The sequence below is a fragment of the Tamandua tetradactyla genome, chromosome 17 (assembly GCF_023851605.1).
Source record: "Tamandua tetradactyla isolate mTamTet1 chromosome 17, mTamTet1.pri, whole genome shotgun sequence".
Classification (NCBI taxonomy): Eukaryota; Metazoa; Chordata; class Mammalia; order Pilosa; family Myrmecophagidae; genus Tamandua; species Tamandua tetradactyla.
The window spans coordinates 82,104,700-82,124,429 of NC_135343.1; the positions used below are offsets into that span (position 1 = coordinate 82,104,700).

At 41.6% G+C, this 19,730-nt stretch overlaps 1 protein-coding gene across 5 annotated transcripts in view; it reads left to right on the forward strand.

Annotated features, from left to right (window-relative positions):
* The window catches only part of CRIM1 (cysteine rich transmembrane BMP regulator 1), a 214,236-nt gene that overhangs the window by 158,889 nt on the left and 35,617 nt on the right, over positions 1–19,730 (forward strand). For all 5 annotated transcript variants that reach the window (XM_077135053.1, XM_077135057.1, XM_077135054.1 and 2 more), the window contains 4 exons: positions 8,926–9,082; positions 11,183–11,304; positions 12,490–12,699; positions 16,434–16,649. In XM_077135053.1, coding sequence (XP_076991168.1) covers positions 8,926–9,082; positions 11,183–11,304; positions 12,490–12,699; positions 16,434–16,649 — 705 coding nt within the window. The remainder of the gene's footprint in view (positions 1–8,925; positions 9,083–11,182; positions 11,305–12,489; positions 12,700–16,433; positions 16,650–19,730) is intronic.

The following is a 19,730-nucleotide window of genomic DNA, read 5'->3' on the forward strand; positions in this document are numbered from 1 at the left end:
ATCTCTCTGATCTCTCAGAAGCACACGTTGGTCCTCAAAGCAGGTTCTCTGTGGGCCTCTGGGTATGATTTTCCTGGGGTCAGAGTTTGGAATAACTTAATGTAGATAGGTGCTCACTTTCTGAGTGACCAGTTCTCTTGGGCTTTTCAGTCCTCTTAACTTTAATTGTTTGACACTTTTCTGTTTGTAAGAATATTTTTGATAAAGAAGACATATACAGAATAAGAGTTGATTAACTCATTTTCTCACACTAGCTGCCCGGTGGAGTTAGTGTGAAAATAAAGTTTATTTAACTGTGCCTGTTGAAGGCTGTCCTGCCGTGGTTGTGAAGCTCACATTTCAGTCCTCCATCCCTTTTGAGCTGTATATCCTTTTCTGATCATAGAATCATACATAATTCTTTTTCTGAGCTTTTGGAGTTCTGAAAATACAGACGTCATTGTGCCTTCTGACTCAGCCGCCGCCTTCTGTTGTGGACTTCTCGGTGTCGTGGTCATACTTAGGTAGGACGCCCTCCAGTCCACAGTGACCCTCTGTCATGTTGAAGTCCAAAGACACAGTTTCCCTCAGCAGTCACTAAAGTAAGTCAAAGCCTGCCGCTGACCTTTTGCCCATCGAGACTGTTAGGAAGCTCTCGCTCTACCCTGCCCTTGTGTTTAGTGTTGAATTCTCGCTTTTTGAAAGAGCGTCCATATGTACTACTTAGCCAGGTGGGCTGTAGGGCATCTCTATTTCAATAACATTGGAGAAAAATATTGCATGTTTATGTCAACACTCGTTTTTTTTTAACTTTATATTTTGAAATAATTTCAAACCTATAGGACAATTACAAAAATAAGATAAACCCCATACAAAGAATTCCAACATACCCACACTCCATGATGCCCAGATCCACTAGTGTTAACATTCTCCCACCTTCGCTCTCTCCTCCTCTCTTTTCTGAACATTTGTGAGCACTTGCACACATCATACTCCTCGAACACATGGTAATTCCTTGTACATTTCCTACAAACAAGGATATTCACTTATTTAATCACTTTAAATACAGTTATCAAGCTCAAGAAATTTAACGTTGTTATAAAGCGCACATTCTACATTCCATTTTTTCTAATGTCCCAATAATGTACTTTTGAGACTTTTCTCCTCCATTCTTATATCCCATCCTGTATCACATATTACATTTAATTTTCATTATCACTTTAGTTTCTTTCTTTTTTTTTTTCTGATAGTAGGAACCTGTGCACATCCCCATCATGCCCCCTCCAGCATGCTGCTCAGAATTACGCACACGCGCAACGTCACAGTGCCCTCCCCCAGCCATTGCTAAAACTTCTACCTTCACCTCAGACTGACCCTCACACTCATCTTGTATCAACACCCCATTGCCCCAGCCCCCCACTGGCTGTCTGTCTTTATTCTCTGTCTCTGTAAATTCATATATCCTCTGATATGTGTGTGTGTGTGTGTGTGTGTGTGTGTGTGTATGTATTTGGTTACCATGGGGCTTAAATTTAACATCCTGAATCCATAACAATCTCATTTTCTTTGGTACTAACTTAACGTCAATACGTACATAAACTCTGTTCCCATTCCATCCAATCTCTCTCCTTTACATAGTTCTTGTCCCAAATTGTATACTTAAGATTACGAGTCCCAGACCATTGATTTATCATTACATTTATGCAATTGCTTTTAGGTCCTGTAGGAATTAAAGAGTAGAGTTACAAATCAAAAAAACACAGTAGTATTGGCATTTATAATTACCCATTTCGTTATCTTGACGGAAATCTTCATTTTCTCACGTGGCTTCCTTGAGCTGTTCAGTGTCCTATCCATTCAACCTGCAGAGCTCCCTTTACCATTTCGTTTATGGCCAGTCTGTTCCCTCAGCTTTTGCTTATCTGGGAATGTCTTCACTTTTCCCTCAGTTTTGAAAGACAGTTTTGCTAGGTATAAAATTTTTTGCTTTCAGCACTTTAAATATGTGTTTTCTCTACCTTCTTGCCTCCTCGGTTTCCAGTGAGAAACCAGCACGTGATCTTATTGAGTCTCCCTTGTGTGCGACATGTTGCTTCTCTCTTGTGGCTTTCAAAATTCTCTATCTTTGGTATGCAACAGTTTGATGATACCATGGTGCGGTATGGGTCTGTTTTTTGGGTTTATCTTATTTAGAATTTGCTGAGCATCTTGGATGTGCATATTTGTGGCTTTTGTTAAGTTGGAGATGTTTCCAGTCATTATTTCTTCAACTGTTATCTCTGCCCCTTTCTCTCTTTCTTCGCCTCTGGTACTCCCACAATATCTACATTGGTACCCTTGATGCTGTCCCACAGGTTCCTCAGGGTTCATTCATTTTTCTTCATTCTTTCCTCTTTCTGTTCCTCAGACTAGATGATTTTCAGTTGTCTTATCTTCAGGTTCACTGATTCTTTCTTCTGCCAGCTCCATCCTAGAGAGCAGCAGTTGAACTCCTAGAGAATTTTTAGTTTCTTTTACTGTGGTCTTTAGCTCTGTTTTGTTCCTTTTCTGAATTTCTTTCTCTCTATTAATATTCTCTTTGTATTCTCTATAATTTTCCTGATTTCCTTTAGCTCTTTGTCCATTTTTTTCCTTTCGCTCTTGGAGTGTATTATGTCCATTTTTTAAGACTATGCCAGGAGCAAACAAAAACCAAAAAAACTGGATAAGAAAAAACCTTTCCCTGTTTTTGAAGCTTGCCTTCAAACTGTTGAATACTGAAGATAGAGAATTTTGAAGGCCACAAGAGAGAACCAACATGTCATGTATAAGGGAGCCCCAATAAGATCAAGTGCTGATTTCTAATTGGAAACCAAGAAGGTATTAGGAAGGCATATTTAAATTGCTGAGAGCAAAAATTTTGAATTCCTCGAAACTGACTTTGAAAAATGTACAAGTGTTCTCCTTCGGGGCTTATCTCCTTCTGGGCTTATCTGCACAGTGACTTTGGGGAATAGTTCCAGACGAAACTCAAGGTATCTCCTGGTCTTTGGTGTGCATATATCTTATCTTGGATATGCACATGTGGCTGTAGGAATTCCCCACTTTGCACAGTTCTGAATGTCCCCTCTTCCCTAGGAAACAGTTTTCTTATGGGCGGGCACGGCCCTGTGTGTCTCATAGCCAACTGTCCTTGCCCCAGGCAGCCACCGTACTGCTTTCCCATAGTGTTCTGTATGAGTGCTCAGTGAGCTACCTTCTACTGGAGGGGCAAGTTCTGGGGAGGGAATCTCCCAGGCCACTCCCAGAAAGATGGACCTGACATCCATGCCCCCAGTATGTGCCCAGGGGTTACTCTGCTTCCTCTGGAGCCGTGTCCTGGGATCCTGCACTGGGAACGTGCACTGCTTTTGCACTAAGCCACTGAGAGGGGTGGAGTGCGCTGGTGTGGGTGCCAGCCAGAGTGCCAGGAGGTCCTAGGGCTTTTACGTGCCCTTTTTCTGGATTTGGCTCCTTTCTGGAGCTTTCAGAAATATGTTTCTACCGGTTCTTGCTGGTTATTCAAAGCTGCTGTGGGGTCTAGAGCCCTGAAGCATCTTACTTCACCATCTTCATCAGAACAGAGCCTTTATTGCATGTAAGCCTTTATTAGCCATTTATTATTTGTAAATTTTATTTGTAGGGCTAACTAGTCTCCTGTCCTTCTCTGCTCCCTCCTTTCTTCACCCAGTCTAGGTAAGACACCTGCTAAGTCCCAGGCACTGAAGCTAGGGGTTAAGGCCACAAAGACGAGTAAAATCTAAGACCCGCCCTAGGGTACAGCCTCTGTCTCTGTGTCTGATAGATTGGCACTATCACCATCTCAAGCCAATTCTAATGATTTGAAGTAAATCTTTAAATCTTAGTCTGGCAAGAAGGCCCAGGCCATCCACATCCCGGAATGGGGAAGTAGCCGTCCCGTCTTGCAGGGCCCTACTGCGCAGTCGGTGCTCAGCAGAGATGTGCTGAGCTGAGTGAGGATTTCAGGATTGAAGGTGTCCTAGGATGTCATTCTTGTCCGAGGTTCCCCTTGCAGGTCTTGCTATTCTGTCTGTCCATCTCATCGCTGGCAGATTCTAGACCTAGGTTAGTATTTTGTCATCTTGCTCACCTGCACATATACCTAAAATAACCAAATATCAGCTGGAATTTTTTCATTTGTCTCTGTTGCACAGAAGTCTGGTCACAACGGCATTCTTCTCTCACTCCCCCCTTCTATTAACAATCCTGATTATTTGACATCCTCAGAAGTCACAGGTTCAATGAGTCAGATCAGCCAGATTGCCAGATCCCAGGTTATCAGACTCATGTGCCCTTCTTGCACAGCTCTCCTCTCAGGCTCTGGGTTCAGACTCACCTGGATCTGAAGTTACTTTACTTCTCCGGACCTCTGTGTTCTCCTCTGTGAAGGGCAGATGATAGCACCAAACTCATGGGTAGTTTTGATGATAAATAAATTATTGAATGCAAAGCTTGCTTCACTGCCTGACATATGGTAATTGTTTACTATCCGATGCCTGTTGTAAAAACCCGCTCTGAGTCAGCCCAAGCCAGCCACCCTGGAAAGCCCCCAGCTTCCACTCCCCTGTTCCCGCACAAGCCTGCCCCTGTTTCTTCCTGTCCTCCGAGAACTTGCACACAAACTACTTTCTTTTTGCCTTTGTATTTTAATCCTCAAATATTCTTTTTCTCCTTCACTTGGTTTTAGGAGAAAGAAAGTCTCCTACAGCCAAGGATGACCTAAGTATGTTCTTTTTCCATTGCTGCTGCTTGACAAATAATGATTTTCTCCAAAATTCTCCTTTACATTATTCTTCTGCATCCCATCAAGTCCTGTTAAACATGCAGTATTCCTGTTTGTACCTGATTGTTTTTATTAGGGATTAGACCTACTTTCCACTGACATTGATTCTTAAAATAAGACTAGCACCAAATAAATATTTGTACCTTGTTCCTTTGGATGGTTGTTTGCTCATTCACTCATTTTTTCATTCATCCCAAGAACTAGGGATCCAAGATGATAAAAATGGTCCTTACATTTGACCCATATTGGAAATATATTGGTAATATTGGAAATACGTAATATTATTACAGCATAACCTAGCATATTACAATCACTTTAAGATTGAAAGCAAAACCCAGTGGAAACGTACCTTCAAAAGTATGTACAAAGTATATGACAATATGTTTTGTTTGAACCTATTGTCTCTTTGCTATTTCAAGCTGTAACAAATAAGATTCTTGTAACAAAGTTAAGCAAAATAATGTATCAAGGGCATGCAGAGAATTTAAATTATCCATAACTGACTTTCAAATACATATTTAGAATAAACAAAAGAAATTTGGCAAGAAAATGTTTAAGAAAATACTATAACAAATTAAAACTAAAATCATTTAGATGAGCTACTAATAACCTAGCATAAGCTGTTAATAGCATTACTTTTTAACCAAAAATGTTTGGTGCTATTAAGCAGGCATAATACACTTCAACTCACTGTGTGAACTGTTGTACTCAGTTTCATCTATATGGACTAAATGCCAGCTGGTCTTTGGCAGCCTATTTTCTGCATCTTTAATTCAAACATCTTTAATTGAATCAGCCATAGCTTCTCTTCCCATTTTAGCATTCTTTAATTCTAGGAGTTAATAATACTTTTTTTCTAAAAAAAAAAAAAAAGCCAATGGTGGCATAAAATTAATGGTAAGAGGGAGGAAAGAACTTTCATATTCTGTGTAAATGCATATCCTAGTCAAGCATCCAGAGAAAGTTGCAGTATCAATACAGGGAAGCAGACTCCTTGTTTTCATTCTTTATACTCTGAATTAATACCTGCTAGGGTCATGATTGCGGTCTCCATTTGCAGTGTTGTATTTCTGTATGTAACAGTCTCAGGCCCTTCTTGGCCCTTTTTAACTGGTAGCAGGTTGGTGGGAACTGCCAGGATCCAAGCGGGAGGAGTTCTGCAGCAGAGAAGTATGCGGCACAGCTCTGGGGATGCATCCTTTGTGTTCACTACTGCAATTACAGGGTATACAAGCAATAAAAGGGGAATGTGCCACATATCAGCCCTAAGAACAGAGTATCTCTTTTCCTCCAGAGTGAACAGGGGTTTGCCACTTAAACCAACCAGCATTGATGTGCAGGCCCTGACTTTGCTAATACGTATTACTTTCTCTCCAATAGTGATTTTTCCCCATGGATTAGAAAGCATTGTTAGATCACAATAAAGTGATTAATGCTGAAAAATTACGTACGTAAGCCACCTTTCTTTCCATGGTTGTCTCTAGAGTGATGTGCTGAAGCTTTCCAAACAGTCCTTACAAACCTCACCCTTCTGTTGCATAGGGCATTTCCAATCTATCTGTTGCACTCTTTATGAAGTTGTTTGCCTTGATGATACATGTCTCTTAAGGAAAATCCGTAATTGATACATGGATTTAGGGCTACCTTCCAAATTTTGGTGTTTTCTGTTTCTGAACTAGAAGGTGGTATCTCGAGATATTTAGCAGTTGCCACTCTTGTGGAAAATTCCTAATACTAACGATAAGTTTTTTTATTCTTTTATTTTTGTGTTAATGTGACATCCTTGATGAGGAGTAAAAGGAGGAGGAATAGACAAGGAAAAACATTGATTCATTGATTCAGCATGTATTTATTGAACAGCTGCTCCATGTTCCGTACCGTGATACCACTTGGGCTGTGTCAGTAAATAGGGTCCTGCTTTCGAACAGTCTTTTGCTGAGGAGCAGAGCCGAACCAGGCCCAGATGGGGTTCCGTGGCTGGGGCTTCCCAGCTCACCAAAGCTCTCTGACCCCCTGCTCGAATGGCATAGCCAGTCTGCTTTTTAATGAATGCCCTTTATTTTTGTTTAAGCATGGCAGCCTTTGTGTTCAATTCCCTTCCTTTGCAGAGGTGATTTAAGACCAGTTTTTAGTTGTTATGTAATTGTTTGAACTTGGCACAGTAATGTTCTATAAGAGTGAAGAACATTCTAGATCAAGGTATATGGAAAACGTCCTTATTTTTCACAGGGTAGGAGCAATAAAGGCAGAAAGTGCTCATATCTTCAGAGTTGCAAGGACTTGAATCCCCAGGGATGCTGACTCTGGGAAGCCTTCAGTTTTTAATTTATTTATTCCCTAACATAATGCAGTTGGCTTCATTACTTAAAAATTCCTGTAATAGAAAAATGGGCTCAAAGTTGAGATCACGAGTTTGCTTTCTTAGCCTCTGTCTGAGAAAGAAATGCAGATATGGAAATCTTCTCTTTCCTTCACCATCCCTTTCATAAAGGGAAAGAGATGAAAAAGGATGACCTTTCAAGTCATAAAATTATAGTTTTCATTTTTGTCATGGGCAGGCTCCAGGAATCGAATGAAATTATAAATTTTTTCATGAGCCATTTAGAATTTCACTTTTAAGGATGCCTACTAGTAATCAGTTGCTTCACAGTATGATGTACAAAGTTATATTAAATATGTGTAATGAAAGATTTATGATAATGACAGAGTAAAAAATTGTATCATAAGCCCATAAATCACATTTTCCTTTGTAAAAAATAGCAAATTAAATATTCAAGTATTGCTAGCTTGGAATTATAAAATATGCTGTTTTAAAATATTTATATCAAGCATGAACCCATTTTACCAATTAAGTATACTTAAGATTTAATTTTAGACTTTAAGATTTGAAGTGGAGGTGGGGAGCAAATGAATTCTGTTTTTCCTTAGACCTTACATATTATTTTCAATATTTATGCTTAAAAAATGTCCAAATAATATAAAAGCTTATTATTCCAACGGTAATAGTCTCTGCTTCCCATCTCCCAGTCCCTCCAGAACAGTAATGAAGCGCTGCTGTACCTTTGCTGTCACCACATTATCTTCCTTTATTTAAACTTGATTGTCTTTCAAGTGTTGCAGTTAACTCCAGACACATCTCAGCTTGCTTTAGAGAGATCACCAAACACGCTCTTTGTCCCTTTTTCATTCCCTGTATTACTCTAAGTCCTCTGTCATAGCTTTTCAGTTTAGAAGACTTCCTAAAATCTTTAAAAGTTTCTTTTGCCAACCACCATTGCTTCTTTCTCTTTTTTTCTTCTAAAAATAGCTAGTTATAACAAACAGGCCAGTTAAGCATCACTCCAGGTCTGCTAACAGGGGACAATTTGAACATTTCAAAATGGTGGATAATTAAAATTTATCAGGATATTTCTTTGACACATACATTTTTTTTTTAGTCAGTTAACTAAGTGGTCGAAATAACCTGGATGTTTGTCAGCACATAAGAAAATATCTAAAGGAACACTGAATATATCCTTTTCTGTCATGTTGAAAGAGGTACTTTTTAAAGAAAGAGTTAAGAATCCCTTACACTGTGTATAATATGTCATGTTATATGTTAACATCTCATACCGTAACAGTAAACACTGGGTGAAAATTTAAAAATCTGTGTTATCACAGGCAAGCAGTAGATACAAAATATGTAATGAAATTTGGGGTGTAAGTTCCTGATTCTCACATTTTCACAATAAATGTCAATCATTAGTGCAAGGTGACCAGTGAAAAGCAAATTTTGTGGAATAATGTACTCAATTTCATCAGCACCTCAGATAATAATTACCAGGCTATTATGATAGATTATTGTATAAACTTCAACACCAGATTCAGGTATGCTTCAGAAATCTGGCTTTCAAAGTTGGACTTTCTTTTGTTTATTAGCACCAAAATATTGAGTCAGTTGTGACGACCGTGAGAAAGCATGGTTATAGTTTTTATCATTTTTAAAAGGTCTATAATTTTTAGCCATTGTAATGCATGGTAGAGCTGAGAATTTTGTGTGTGGACGACCAGGGAGCAGTATACGAAAGTTGTAGTGTGTTATTCTCGGGCAGTCTTGGAAGAAACGTCTGTGTGCTTCTCCACAGGGGAGGAGCTGTGCGCCAGCCTGAAGCGAGGCTGCGCCTTGGATTGCCCCTTCGGTTTCCACACGGACACCCACAACTGTGAGATTTGTCAGTGCCGCCCACGGCCAAAGAAGTGCAGACCCATGATCTGTGACAAGCATTGTCCATTTGGATACCTGTACGTATGTCCTAATTCAGAAAAGCTCTTCTTAATTGTCTGTATCACGATGGAGCGCATGTGTCTAGTTTTGTTGGCTGTTCTGTGTGTGTGAATCAATCAATGAGGTAGAGTCCAGCATATCTATTCAGAAAGCAGGGAAGGGATTGTGACTCCAAAGGTAAGAGTCCAGTTTTACTCTTACTCTGAGGAGAGTGGGCCAGAGCTTTTGCAGCAGGTCTGTCCTTTAGGCCTGTTCTGTAGGACTGACCTGTGGCAGGGTCCTTTAGACACTCCCGATGAGAAAATGAAATTGGCATGAGGGCCCAGTGTGTGGTAAATGGTAAAATTGTTCACACCCATCCTGGAAACTAGTTGGTGATCATTTATTAAATTCATATTTAAATTAACTCATTTATAATATAGAACATCTTTGTTTGCCTTGCCTAGATGTCTTATTTAGGTACTAGTCTACATATTTTTTTTCTTTATGTGATATTTATTTTATGAATTCCTCGGAGATAAGGACTGTGACTTACATTTAAATTATTCTTTATTGAATCAAATTTAGACTCAAATTAGAAAATACAGATTATTTCAAAGGGAAATAAGAACATCACAGTTGTTTCTGTATTATCTGTATTAACACCTATCTCTGCTTTTTATCAGTTGGTCCCTTCAGAATCACCTTGCACAGTCTGAAGCCTTAGGACCGTCACCTCTTGCCCATGCTCTTCAGTCATCTCTTTCCTCTCTCATCTTGGAAATTCTAGCTAGGGGTAGGGGGAATTTTAATTCAAATTTAAATTGGATAGTTTCAGTTGAGAACATTGTTCTTGATCCTAAAATAAGACTGTTGTACTAATAGAAATATAGTTATTTCCTAGGTTGACTGCCCGTAGAGAACACTGCTTGTCTCAGTAGTAGTTAGAACTACTTGCTTTAGTGTTATGACTGTTCAAAGTCAAGACTACATTCATGTCCAACCTTTTCTCACAGAGAAACTTCTTAGAGAATTGTAGGCTTCTCTCTGTTCCTTTCCGTGAGAATAATCAGGACACAGGCAACTGAGAACTTCTGTGGCTAGAACATGTATTTCACAGACTTCAAAGGGGAAGTCTTGGCCAGACACCACATGGGAGTCTGAGATGAAGGCAGCCACTGGTGCCCCTTATATCCACCTGCTTTACTTTATGCATGTAGCGGGTACTTACAGAATGAGTGAATGAACAAAAAGAAGGGACAAACAAATCCATCAGAGCCTTCGTAGATCTTGAAAATGACACAGTATGGGACATGAGTATGAATAATTCATCTTGGCTCCTTGTTCTCAATATGTTGAGATTGTCCAGAAAATCTCCACTTAAATTACTATGATGTCTTTGTATAAATATATTTATTTATCTTTCTAATCACAGAATTTTGGCATTCTGGCTTGTTAAAGAGAAAACCTTCATCTAGCCTTCTTCCTCTAGCCCATTGTGCTAAGTTCATACCCAGTGGGTGGAGCAATTTTAAACTGATTTTTGTTTTCTATTTAGACCTTATGAATTTATTACTGGACCTTGACGACAGAAACTCCCAAGGCTTTTTATTCTTTATCAACATTTATGTAGCATTGCCAGGTTTATGGGTTTTTAAGTTCCCCTTTTATCTTGCATAAGGTTTGGTAGTTATCTCATTATTAAAATTTTTACTAGAGTCTGGAATTTCCCAGAGCACGTAATCATGTGAGGGTCCATTGTAGTCCTGACAAAACAGGGACTTTTCCCCGACGGCAGTCTGAGCATTGACCAACAGTATATCCATCACCCTCTTGTGCATGGATTTGCACGTGCGTCTTTTTTTATGTGTACCACTTTTCCTGAGAAATCAACAGTCATGTTGTTGGGCTACTGTCCGTCGCATCCCAGAAACACAAACGTGCCTGGGCGATTGTAAACCTTGTCCGTGGGTGGGGGCAGTACGGGCTCCAGGGAGCTAATTGCACATCGCTCCAAGAGCCTGGAGAGCAGAAGTCCAGTCGTTCTGCTTAGTAGCAGTATCACCTTGGTCTGAGCGATTGGGCATCATTAGAGACTTTTTGATTTTCTGACCTCTGACAAAATTTTAATTACCCAGGAAGAATAAGCATGGCTGTGACGTCTGTCGCTGTAAGAAATGTCCAGAGCTCCCATGCAGTAAAATCTGCCCCTTGGGTTTCCAGCAGGACAGTCACGGCTGTCAAATCTGCAAGTGCAGAGGTAAGTGTGAACACACACACACACCACACCCCGCCCCAAAGCAGCCAGAGGCACAGAAACCCAGAACTGAAGGACATTACAGAAATGAAACCATTTGAGGGATTGCTTCCTACTCTGATACCAAGGTCATATATCCCACAGGACCCTCTTTTCCTCTTAAAGGATGAAAGCTCAGAATAGAATTTAAAATAAGCGTGTAATGGACAAGAAGCACTGTGACCAAATTAATTACCTTGTTAGCTCTTACTTGTGCATGAGCTTTAGCCTAAGGCACATTTATCTGAATCTTCTTATAGTCTCCCTCCATTTAGGAGTTGATTGACACAGTGGATGCAGATAAGATCCCCTTTTCCAAGCTTTTGGAGGGTAGGTGTGGCTAAAACATCTGTATCTTCTAGCGACACTGGTTTCCGTGAGAATTTAGACATTTGCTGAATAAGCACATGCCAGCCTATAGCGCGTGTAAACGCAAAGCCTGGCTGTGTCTGTTGCCCGGGGTTTCCTGCTCCAGGACGTCCTGAGGCCATGTGAGCATGCTTCCTGACCAGTGTTTTTGCAGTGCCCCTGGCTCCAGCCCCACTGCCCATTTCAGTCTGTTGTACTTGTCAGAATGATTCACAGCTTAAGCCATGAAAGACCCTGAGGCTTGGCCCTTTGTTCTTTCGAAGTTGGGCAGTTATCACCCTAAAAGGGTCAGAGTAAACAAAATTCTAGTCACTGTTTCAGTGACTGTGCTGAGAAGAATCTATTCATTCAGTGGGCCCAGGATTTCCCCACTGGATGAAACTTCTAGAATGGGTGCACTGCACAGGTTGTCGCTTGTTTAACCTTCACTGCTTTTGCTGTTGTTAGTGTTCTAACCCCAGCACTTGTTCGCTGTAAACAGCAGGAGAAAGTAGAATAAAAAGGGTAAAATCTCCTATCATCCCACCCAAAGGGAGAGAAACCTATTTTGCTATTTATGTATACATATAAAAAGACATATGTATATATATATATTCAAAAAGACATATGTATATATATATATTCTTCCAAAAGTGAGACCACGGTTACTTCAGTTTTTCTCGTGCCACCAGCCGTCCTCGGTAGACCTGAGTCTTGTGTTTCATTACCTGGAAGGACAGTGTGGGCTCCTTCTCCTGTGCGGTCGCTGCTTCTTTACCAGGTTGCCTTCTGTCTGTCCAGAGGTCCCTGCTTCAGCCGGGCCGTCCGTCCTGTCAGGCATGTGTCTGTCCATGGACGGCCATCACCATAAAAACGAGGAGAGCTGGCATGATGGGTGCCGGGAGTGCTACTGTCACAACGGACGGGAAATGTGTGCCCTGATCACCTGCCCAGTGCCTGCCTGTGGCAACCCCACCATTCACCCTGGACATTGCTGCCCATCCTGTTCAGGTAAATCGCCTCTCGCCCTGCGGGGCCCGGGCGCGCCTGCGGCTCTCAGCCCTGGGGCACTTTCAGCTATCCCTGGTCCTCAACAGCAGCAGCCACGGCAGAAGCCGGGCACTATAGACTATTAACCTAGGCCAGGGGCATTTCTGAAGCCCTAGAACCCGCTCTTCTTATTTCTGAATGGTTTACTCAATTACATCAGTCTTCAAATTGCATTTTGTAAAGGCTTGTGGACGGACATCCTTAGATTCCAGCTCTCCATTTTACTGATGACCCATTAAGGTGAATGTTAGTTAATTTGAGGGGATGGGCGCCAACTTTGCCTCATAAAAGCTTCTTATTTTATAAAGTAATATTTGAGAGGGAGAGAATTACTGGCACTTTTAACTATTGTTCTTTTTAAAATTAATGGCTGGGTAGCACTCTTGCCAAATGGAGAAATTTAGACTAACCAAACATAAAACATTTAAAATCACAATAATGCCAATCAAGATAAGTTACTGGAAGAGCAGAACAGATTTGTAATTCACAAGTATCTAAATTATGGCTGTCAGTAACAGTGATTATTACTATAATACCTCATCTAGTGCCTTTCATCCAGAGAACTCAACATGGCTTTACGTCTATTATTTCTTCCTCTACGCAGGGCCCTTGGAGTTAGGGGAAAATACACTTAGGGAGTTTTTCATGTGAAAAACAGACATGGAAAGATTGACTGTCTCACCCAAAGTAAAATAAAATGTCAGCTGGAAGGAGAAAGGACGTCTCCTGACTCTTTGCATTAGACCTCTTTTTTTTTTTTTTTTTTTTTTTTTAAAGGAAAGACAGAGAGAAGGAAGGAAGGAAGAAAGGGAAACATCTTTAAACATTTTCTTGTTTTATTGTATTTTGTTTCTCTTTGTTTTTGTTACATGGGCTGGGGCCGGGAATCGAACCGAGGTCCTCTGGCATAGCAGGCAAGCACTTTGCCCGCTGAGCCACCGCGGCCCGCCCGCATTAGACCTCTTTTGAAAGTGTAAATGTACTGTCAGATTTTGAAGCCATGGTGATTTTTCCTATAATCAGTCCTGGTCTTCTGCCTCCGGTGGAAAAGTCCACTTATGCGAAGGGTGCCGCCAGGAGCCGAGGCCTTGACCCTTCTGCCGTCAAGAATGGCCAGTCTGGGAGCTGAGGTGCCAGCAAGGGCAGGGAAAGGGACACTTAAGCACCACAGTCCCTTTCAGCTCTGTTTCTACAAACTCCAAAAACTAGGAATCAAAATGGCAAAGCAGCCCCCACCACTCGGGAACTACCAAATTACAGTGCCGAAGATATGGCTATTTATTGGAGTGTTTTTTTTCCCTCCGTCATAGTTCTCTTAGAGGTGCTATGTGCCAGAACTCTTTCCTTTTTCACAAGTTTTACCGTTAACTTTGACAAACCCCTAGTGTCCACTGCAACAGAAGATAAACGAGCAGCTTAATGAAACTGAGCTCTGGTTGAATCTCTGGGGAAGAAAACCAGTTTGCTCCCACGAAGACCCCGTGCTTTAATTTATAGATGTGAGTGTGCAAAGTGTGGCATGCACCCAGTCTCTGCTCAGCGTGTGAGCCATGAAAAAGTCTAGGTCGTGCAGGCTGGTGGAAATGCAAAGATATTACTAAGAACAGATAATTAATTTAAGAACCAAATGTCAGGGGAATCAGAAATATTTTATTACAGAGATATAGAATATTATTATATAAACACATACAGAATTATTGATATATTAGTGAGGGTATAGGAATATCTAGATATACATGAAATAAAACGCATTTGTATATGTGTATTTTTTTTCCCCCAAATCCTAACTTTATTGGATTGCCACATATGGATCATTTAGAGACCCCAGAGCTGTTGTGTTCATGGTCTCTGACTTTATGAAGTACGTTCACCCTTCTTCCAGACAAGGGTCAGCTGATGACCTGTTCTCCTTGCAAGAAATGAGCAGCTCCTGAACTCCTGTGATAAACAAAAGACTCACCAAGTGATAGTTTCTCTTAGATTTTCTCTCTCTCTCACCTTCTGTGTTTCTGGTTTTCTTTTATTTCCATCTTCTCTCCAGCCCCTCTCATGTTTTGCCTTGAGACACATGTAACTTAGCAGGGGGGTTAGCAAGGTGAGCCCCTGGAATGCACGTAGCCTTCCTTTTCACCATTTCCCTACCTGTCAAGTGTTTATGAGCCAGGTCTTCAGAAGAGCAGCCGTGTTTAAATGGCAGCCTTTTTCAGTTCTCTCTTAGTTCTTAAAGGGAGTCTTTTTCCAAGTTTAATTTATTGACACCCTTTGGAGTAATTTTTGCTTTCTCTATAGACCACAGGAGATACACTTTTATCATATTGTCTCAGCTTAATTTTCATTCTAATTGTTTTCCTCTGTACAATCTGTATACTGGAAAGCTCAGTGCAGTTGCTCATGAATATAAACATTGGCTTGCGTTAGTTTTCTCTGATGTGTGCAGTTGCTCAAAGCTCAATCTTTACAAGTTCCTTTGAGATAAAGCTGTATTAGAAGTTACCTCCTTAACTGGAAATTGGCCCACATGGTTTTAGCCCATCAGCATCGATGGCTCTCATACTGACCAGCACTTTGAAAGTAACAGCCCAGATGAGCTCTTCAGAGGCTTCACTGCTGGGCATCAGCACAGATGTGGTAGTTCTGGGCTCACCCTGCACTGAGCTCCAAGCACGAGCAAACCATGATGTCTCTGACGGCGTCTCAGCAGCGTTCAGCACTGTCAGCGCTGTCTTCAAGTGCTTGTTGTGTTTGGATTACACGGACATGGTTAACGTCTTCCTACTTCTTATTTCCCCAGCACAACTTCAGGCAACTCCCAGGACCTCTCAAAACATTTTCAACATTAAATCCTCTCTCTGTCATTATCATCTCAGTCAGAGACCAAAATCCCCACTCCTCTGGGGAAAGGCATCAGTTATCAGCAGCCTCTCAGCATCTAACTCTCTTGGTGATGACATCTCCAAATGCATGTTCATCTCAGGTGTGGGTTTTCATGCTGCAGGAGCACGCCTGCTCAGCTTGCTGGCAGCAGGTCTGGGTTGGGGTGTGACCTGCTGGATGGCAAGTCATGTTTCCAAGCATAAGTACACTCACAGCCCCACAGAGAATGAAGTGGATGGGGCATAGATCAGCTGGAAGACTTGTTTAACCTGGAGGCATATGAGTGATCCAGATAAGCATAGATGAAGGTTCTGTTCTCATCTGTCCTTAAAACTCTAATCCCCTCGTATCCTCACATGTTAACTAAGGACAAGGGTGATGTCAGGAATAAATGAAAAACCACGTATAAGACACTTAGCATGGAAATTGGACCTTAGCAAGCATTCAGTAAAAGAAAGCTTGCTCTTTATTCTAGATAATTCCAGCATGTCTGCAGAGATCCCCTAAGAGGCCCCTGCCCTCTTCTGTTGTGTGGGAATCCCTTCCTGTCCTTTCATTCTCTTATTTCATTCTCTTGTTACTAATGACAGACTTGAACCACTCAAACCCCACCTCCTGAGATAAGCTCTTCTGCTGTTGTCTTATATTTCTCTGCATGAAATATTTTCTTTTCTTTCCCTCACTCTCTTCGTCGGAGTGGAGTAAGATACTCCAGCCGTTTCATCTTCCTGGTCCCTGAAAGCAAACAGTGCCAGGTTCCTTGGGAATCGGAAGGCTGCAGATGAGTAATTTCTTCCGTTTTGGTTTTGTGTTGTCCCCAGATGACTTTGTGGTGCAGAAGCCGGAGCTCAGCTCTCCCTCCATTTGCCACGCGCCTGGAGGCGAGTACTTTGTGGAGGGAGAAACGTGGAACATCGACTCCTGTACTCAGTGCACGTGCCACAGCGGGCGGGTGCTGTGCGAGACAGAGGTGTGCCCGCCGCTGCTCTGCCAGAGCCCTTCGCGCACCCAGGACTCCTGCTGCCCACAGTGTACAGGTAGCTGGTGCCACACTTCGGGGCTTGCTGCGGGGAAGACGTGGGTCTGGGCACTGTCAGCCTGCAGGATTGATAGGCCAGGTTGAGCCCCACGTGGACCTGTGCTAACCCTGTCACCCAGGAATGCCTGGCAGCCGGCGTCCCAAAGTCCCTCTCTTCTACCCACTGCATATTGATGCAGGCAGCATTACCTGCACCTGAGGTGACTTTGTGTAAAAAATAATAATTTCTTTCTGCCATTTGTGTGCCTTACATCTCAGACACTTGGACTATACTTAAGTAGAGACAGTTCCTCTGTCCCAGATTATTCCAAATGATTTTACTAATGTGAAAAGCTATCTTTGTCTGTTGAAATGTAATGAATAACAGCAAAGATATAATGAACATTTACTGGAAAATAATGTAAATGAAAATCTTTGAAAAATATAAAGTGGTGAAGATACTTTTGGCAGATTAAATAGAGGAGTCACAAAAATATACATAATACCCATCCCCTCAAACGTGCTGTGTTAAATAAGTTAAGATCCAAAAGTATTAAGTGGCTAGCACTGCACGTAAACAAGGAGCAATTTCCTCAGGATCTTAAACATGTTACTGATTTTTAACGTGAGTAGCACTTTTGATTAACACTGGGATATGTCTGTTTTCCAAGAGATATTTCATTTGAATCCATAAAATAGCCAAGTTGCCAGAACGAAATTTGTTGTCCCTTTACCTCTCCATCCTTTCTACTTAAATCAATAACCATTTACCTTCTAAGCATATATTCTTAGAGCGTTTCTGCTCAATGAAATAAAAACCCTCATATTTTAGTACTTTTTTAAACATTGGATTATTTAGTTGGCTGGTCAGAATCCATTGTTCTGCCATCATAGCCAGGATAGTTAATTTCCATATTCTTCATGGCTTAATGCTGATATTTTTTGATTTGCAGTGCTGTGATGAGCTCTCGCTGGTTGCCACATTACTTGCTGCTATTGTGCAGTGCAGCAAGGCAAAGTGTAGCCTCTTGTTACAAACTCTTGGGTTTAATTAGTGGCCATGTAAAGCTGAGAAACGTCACATCTGCAGAACCATTTCTAGTATAAGAAATAGCTCATCTGTGTTATGCTTCTTAAGGATATGCAGTACCTGGTCCCCTCCAAATTTTTTTCACAATCACTATTTTACTCAGGTCCAAACCCTGCTCTCTCTCCCTGTTAACGTATAACCGGGACCACGTTTAGCAGACTCTTCATTGGTGATAATAAATTTATATCCATTTAGATAATTACTTTACAGACATTCATGAAATGCTTTTATTAAGCCATGAGGAGTCCAAGCTTAGTGAAAACAGCTCCTGCCTTGTGGAGCAATAATGCAATGTAAAGCCGAACAATCAGAGGAAGCTTTATTAACTGAGAGGTGCCCCGGGTGCCGCTTGGGCTGATGTGTGAGGGATGAGTGAGGGAGTTGGTTAGGAGAAGGGAAATGGGAGAGGAGACTTCTCTGCATCCGCTGGCCCACCTTCGTTGCAAGGCACCTGACTGCACTCAGAGGTTTACCCCACGCAGAGAATCAGCGCTATGTGGTGCTGGAGGAAGTGCTCTCCAGGGCTCAGTGGCTCAGGGCCGGGAGTCTCTGCTGCAGTGCAGAGACACGGCCGGTTCTAGCAGAGAAGGGCACTTGGCATTCCTCTCCCATCCATGATGGGAATGCCTTTGAGTTCTCATTTATAAACCCAGGCCTGGGTGATTTGAAAGATGCTTTGGTGATATGCCCTATCTTAAATGTTAGAACTTTGTTAATCTGGGAATAAGAGAATGCTAGCATATTTAAAAATCATTCTCGCAACCCATAATTGATCTTTTGGAACTCTCCTTTCATAGTTGTAGTGTAGTGAGAAAAAAAATAAGAAAATTTGAACTCAGAGCATCAGTTTCTTCTCATCACAGTAAATTCTAGTAGCAGCATGGGTAAGTGGTGTTACGTACATCTCGAAGAATGCCATCTATAATTTTAGCGTAATTGCACTCTGAAATAGGCCAAAAATGGTGTATGTACATTAGAGTAGCAGCCTCCGAAGAGTTGTGTCCATCGTGGTGCTTGTATCTCTTAGGATGCCTTCAGCTTTCTCTCTCGGGTCTGGTGTTTCACATAGATTGGGAGGGGAACCAGGTTCTTGCAGAAAGGTTGAGAGTCCCTGCAGATTTTTTAAACTCTTAAAAAATTCTTTCATTCTTTATTTCTTAGTATGGGTAAAAAAAAAAAATCTTATCAAAGAAGACAGAGGAAGGTAGAAAAGAAGAAAAAAGGGATGAATGAATTCTGGCAAAAATAAAGCAAATTTGGTAAAAATAAAATAAAGGGGAGTAAGCGTTTGAAAGCAAAAGTAAAGAAAAGGTCATTGAAGCAGAAAAAATGGAGAGGAATGTCCAAAGAGTGGAAAAGACCTTGGACAAAGATTCCCAAATAACATTTTCAGTCAGAGTTCAGCAGAAGACCCTCATCTGCCTGGCAGCACATCCCGTTGCCTCACTGGGGCCTCAGTGAGGGGCCACCCGACTCTAGCGCGTTCGTTTTAGCTGTCATTTCATAGCTTCATCACTTCTGTCCTCTCTCTTCTAAATTTTTAGGCACAAGGTTGGGCACATCTTGTAAGAGCTAGGATATCGAGCCCACAGAAACCTCAGAGCGATTTGCAAAGCCTGGTGTTGACATGCACGAGTCATCCTTATTTCCAGCCAAAGGAAAAGACAACATTGGTCATTCTCTTAAAGGAGAAATTATCTGTAGGCATGGATGACCTTAAAGCGGTCACTGAGAAAGTGATTCCATCTCATTAGCTTTAACCCATCTGAGGGTCATCTGTGAAAGTGTACCTGAAATAGGACCTAGAGCTTCTTTGTAGCCCTGGAACCCCGGCTTCTCTCTCACGTACCTCTGCTGCCTTCGTGACAGTGCTGGGCAATCTGGTGACACCATTTACGGAGAGGGTGTGGGCAGGCACCATTATGCTGGCTCCTTCTCTCCGCAGACAGAGCCCATAATGAAGTAATTGCCTGGGTCCTCTGAGGGGCTCGTCTTATCAAATCAAATTTG